Here is a 4,469-nt window from a genome sequence, read left to right on the forward strand (position 1 = left end):
TCTTTTCTTTTTTTTTAAAAAAAAAAAGGGCCGGGCGCGGTGGCTCAAGCCTGTAATCCCAGCACTTTGGGAGGCCGAGACGGGCGGATCACGAGATCAGGAGTTCGAGACCATCCTGGCTAACACGGTGAAACCCCGTCTCTACTAAAAAATACAAAAAAAGCTAGCCGGGCGAGGTGGCGGCTCCTGTAGTCCCAGCTACTCGGGAGGCTGAGGCAGGAGAATGGCGTAAACCCAGGAGGCGGAGCTTGCAGTGAGCTGAGATCCGGCCACTGCACTCCAGCCCGGGCGACAGAGCAGGGACTCTGTCACCCAGACTGGAGTGCGGCGGCATGATCAAAGCTCACTGTAGCCTCCAACTCCTAAGGTTCAAATGATCTTCCTGCCTCAGCCTCCCAAGTATGTAGGACTGTAGGCCTGCACCACCATGCCCTGCTGATTTTGAATTTTTTTTGTGGAGATAGGTTTAGAAATGATGCCCAGTCTGAAACTCATTAAGTACGCATGTTGAGAAAGTTGTTGTATATGCATGTTGAGAAAGTTGTTGTAAAAATGTTGCTGTTTTGTTTTAATCATTCTTTTCTCTTTGACAGTGTTTTAAATTGGGTAATGCTGCTCTTGGTTAGAACAAATCTGCCAAACTCGTCAGATGTGTCTTTTCTTTCTGGCCAGGCTTTTGACTGATTTCTTCTTGTCACCCAGAGAAGAGCACCATGTTGGCAGAATACTCCCCACCTCTGCCAGTGACCTGATCTCTTGCCTTGGACAGATCATTTCTTCCCTGGCAGATGAGGTTTTTGCCATTAGTTACCAGCTTACATTAAGTCCCCTCATAAAAACCCCACCTCTTGGGTGAGTGGCAGCCTCCAATAAGGCCTTCAGTGGGCAGTGCCTCAGGCTCAAGCTTTCTCTTCTGTGGCCCTCAGCTCAGATGAAGTGATTCTGAAGCCCACTGGAAATCAACTGACTGTGGAATTCCTGGAAGAAAATAGCTTCAGTGTGCCCATCCTGGTCTTGAAGAAGGATGGGTTGGGCATGACGCTGCCCTCGCCATCATTCACTGTGAGGGATGTTGAACACTATGTTGGTAAGACACTACAGACCCTTTTAATTGTAACATTGTTCATTCCTGTCAAGATCTGTGTCCCTTCCCCTCAAATCTGTTTTTGCATTTCCTCTCTAACCATCTTGGGAATCTGAGGTGAAATGCCTTGTCCAAAGTCATTCTTCGGCAGAGAGAGCCAACATCCTAGTCTCCTGTTCTCCTTTCATTCACTCATTCGTTTATCAGAGACAGGGTCACGCCCTGTTGCCCAGGCTAGAGTACAGTGGCGTGATTAACTCACTGCAACCTCCACCTCCTCCTGGGCTCCAGGGATCCTCACACCTCAGCCTCCCGAGTAGTTGAGACTACAGGGATGCACCACCATGCCTAGCTAGTTTTGTTTATTTTTTGTAGAGATGACGTCACGCTATGTTGCCCAGGCTAATCTCCAACTACTGGGCTCAAGCGATCCTTCTACCTCGGCCTCCCAAAGTGCTGGGATTACAGGTGTGAGCCACCACGCCCAGCTCCTTCTCCTTTTAATAGTCTATACAACCCTAGGTTGAACTCCGTTTTTTACCTGGGAAGTTCTAGGGATCATTTTCTGTCTTCTTTTGAAATGAGAAAGCTTTTGACTGTGGCTCTCACATGCCACTTGTTATCTGGGCATGAGATTCTGTGGAGAGGATGAGAAGAAATGGAGAAGCAAGGCCCAGGCAGGTGGACTACTATGTGTGAAGCTGTGTGTCAGGTAGTTCCATTGCCCTAGCAGGGCACATAGATCTAAGGAAAGTGTGATCCGTTCCTACCCCTGCCCCCCAAACAAACACACACATATACATACAGTGTCGGTGGAGAGAAGCTTTGAGTGTAAGGCCATTCTAGGGACTCATGAGGGGACAAGAGAGTCTTCCACAGTCTCTGAGACTACTTGGTGCAGAACCTATCTCTTTACTCCAGGTTCTGACAAAGAGATTGATGTGATTGATGTGACCCGCCAGGCTGACTGCAAGATGAAGCTTGGTGATTTTGTGAAATATTATTACAGCGGCAAGAGGGAGAAAGTCCTCAATGTCATTAGTTTGGAATTCTCTGATACCAGGTAAGAGGTGCAGGAATAACAAACCTGACAAAGTGCCTGAAACTTGTGTGATATATCTAGTGTACATTCGTGTTCTTCTCTCTTTTTTTTTGAGACAGAGTCTTGCTCTGTCACCCAGGCTGGAGTGCAGTGGCACAATCTTGGCTCACTGCAACCTCCGTCTCCTGGGTTCAAGCAGTTGTCCTGCCTCAGCCTTCCAAGCAGCTGGGATTATAGGCGCCCGCCACCATGCCTGGCTAATTTTTGTATGTTTAGTAGAGGCAGGGTTTCACAATGTGGGCCAGGCTGGTCTCGAACTCCCTACCTCAGGTGATCTGCCCACCTCGGCCTCCCAAAGTGCTGCGATTACAGGCATGAGCCACTGCACCTCGCCTCGTGTTCCTTTCTCTTCTTCCTGGTGGTTTCTTCCTCTGGGATGGTGAGCTGGGTTTTTTTTCTAGGGTAGCTGCTCATATTATCACACTTGAGTCATATGTCTCCACAGTTTATAGCACTGGATAGATTATATAGTAGCTATTTTAATTAATTTTTGTCTCCTTTTTCAAGACCTTTGACCTTTTCCTCCTGTATACAACAGTGGCATAGTCACTGTGTAACTGCTGGGATAGGTCCTCAGTTCCTGGAAATAGATTTACTAAAATTACCCCAATGTAGGTTTCTTACATTTAAAAAGAAAAAGAGAAATCTATTTACCTTTAAATGATTCTATCTGGACTCACACACTCAATAGATAAGGTATATAGTCTTCTCTTTGGGTCAGAAATATGGAAAATACCAAGAAATCATAACTTATCTTTTTGCCCTTAGGAAACTTACTGTCTGATTATTTACATTTTTAACTTTTAATTTGTAGATTCATAGAAAGTTGCAAAAAAATGTACAGGGAGGTCCTGTGTACTCTTTAGCCACTTTCCCTCAATAGTAGTAACATACTATGTAATTACAGTACAATATTAAGACCCTTGCTGTTGTTTTTAAGACGCAAGGTTAAACAACCTGAGAGTGTTTTAAAACTATATTTGTTAGTTTATACCTCATTTCATCCTGAAAGACTATTAAAGGTAGCTTACAGAGATGTGGAGAAGCCAAAAAAAAACAAAAGAAAAATTAGAACAAAAGTGAAATAAGATTGGGAAATAGAATATGCATGTGGTGGGTACTCTGCACATAAAATGCATTTATGAATGTCTGGATAGTTGGTGGAGATGGACTGTAGAGTTTTCAGTGAATTTCCTGAAGGTCAGAACAAAGAGAGGAGTGCAATACTGTAAGATTTTACGTAGGATAAAAACAACCATATGTTTCAGAGAAACATTTCTTTACCTGGGACTGAGCCCTGTGAGGTTGCTCTAGTGGTTTCTCATAAGGAAGACACTCTGAGATAGGGATAGTGCAATAACTTCTATAATCCACATGCCAAGTGAGTAGTCTGGAGTGGGCCTGGGGAGTATGAGCATTTAGTGGAGGAAATGAACACCTTTGACTGGAGAAGCCTGTGGAGCTGGGACTTGGGATTTCTGGAGATGAGTAGAGTGAGGATACTGACCAGACTTACAGAACAGAAATAAGTGTCTTGTGTGCCTTTGGGAATTCTGTGGAGGGAACTTGTTCTCTGACTTATCTGACACTCATTGAACTGTGGGGTATTTTATTCAGGCCTCAACCTTCTATTCCCAATCAGCTGACATCTGCTCTCCACCCCTTCCTTGGTAGACTTTCTAACCTTGTGGAGACACCGAAGATTGTTCGAAAGCTGTCATGGGTTGAAAACTTGTGGCCAGAGGAATGTGTCTTTGAGAGACCCAATGTACAGAAGTACTGCCTCATGAGTGTGCGAGATAGCTATACAGACTTTCACATTGACTTTGGTGGCACCTCTGTCTGGTACCATGTACTCAAGGTAGGAATGCGCATGGCTTCTGGAGGCAGCCAGGCCTTGGGCCTCCCTGTACGTGTCACATGGCAGCACAGAAACATTTTGAATTTGTTTGATTTACATTTTGAATAAAAAATACTTGATTTGGCCAGGCGTGGTGGCTCACCCCTGTAATCCCAGCACTTTGGGAGGTTGAGGCGTGCAGATCACGAGGTCAGGAGATTGAGACCATCCTGCCTAATACAGTGAAACTCCATCTCTACTAAAAATACAAAAAATATAGCCGGGCGTGGTGGCAGGCGTCTGTAGTCCCAGCTACTGGGGAGGCTGAGGCAGGAGAATGGCGTGAACCCGGGAGGCAGAGCTTGCAGGGAGTCGAGATCGTGCCACTGCACTCCAGCCTGGGCGACAGAGCAAGACTCCGTCTCCAAAAAAAAAAAAAATTT

General features: G+C 45.5%; 1 protein-coding gene across 1 annotated transcript in view; it reads left to right on the top strand.

Moving 5' to 3' along the window:
* Positions 1 to 4,095, top strand: part of LOC108521261 (histone lysine demethylase PHF8-like) — a gene marked incomplete at its 3' end in the record, with an annotated part of 8,238 nt that extends 4,143 nt beyond the window's left edge. The window contains exons 3-5 of the mRNA XM_017860985.1: positions 927 to 1,087; positions 2,006 to 2,147; positions 3,861 to 4,095. Coding sequence (XP_017716474.1) covers positions 927 to 1,087; positions 2,006 to 2,147; positions 3,861 to 4,095 — 538 coding nt within the window. The remainder of the gene's footprint in view (positions 1 to 926; positions 1,088 to 2,005; positions 2,148 to 3,860) is intronic.
* Positions 4,096 to 4,469: the final 374 nt, after the last annotated feature.

Source organism: Rhinopithecus bieti, unplaced genomic scaffold (genome assembly GCF_001698545.2).
Source record: "Rhinopithecus bieti isolate Rb0 unplaced genomic scaffold, ASM169854v2 scaffold_59766, whole genome shotgun sequence".
Taxonomy (NCBI): Eukaryota; Metazoa; Chordata; class Mammalia; order Primates; family Cercopithecidae; genus Rhinopithecus; species Rhinopithecus bieti.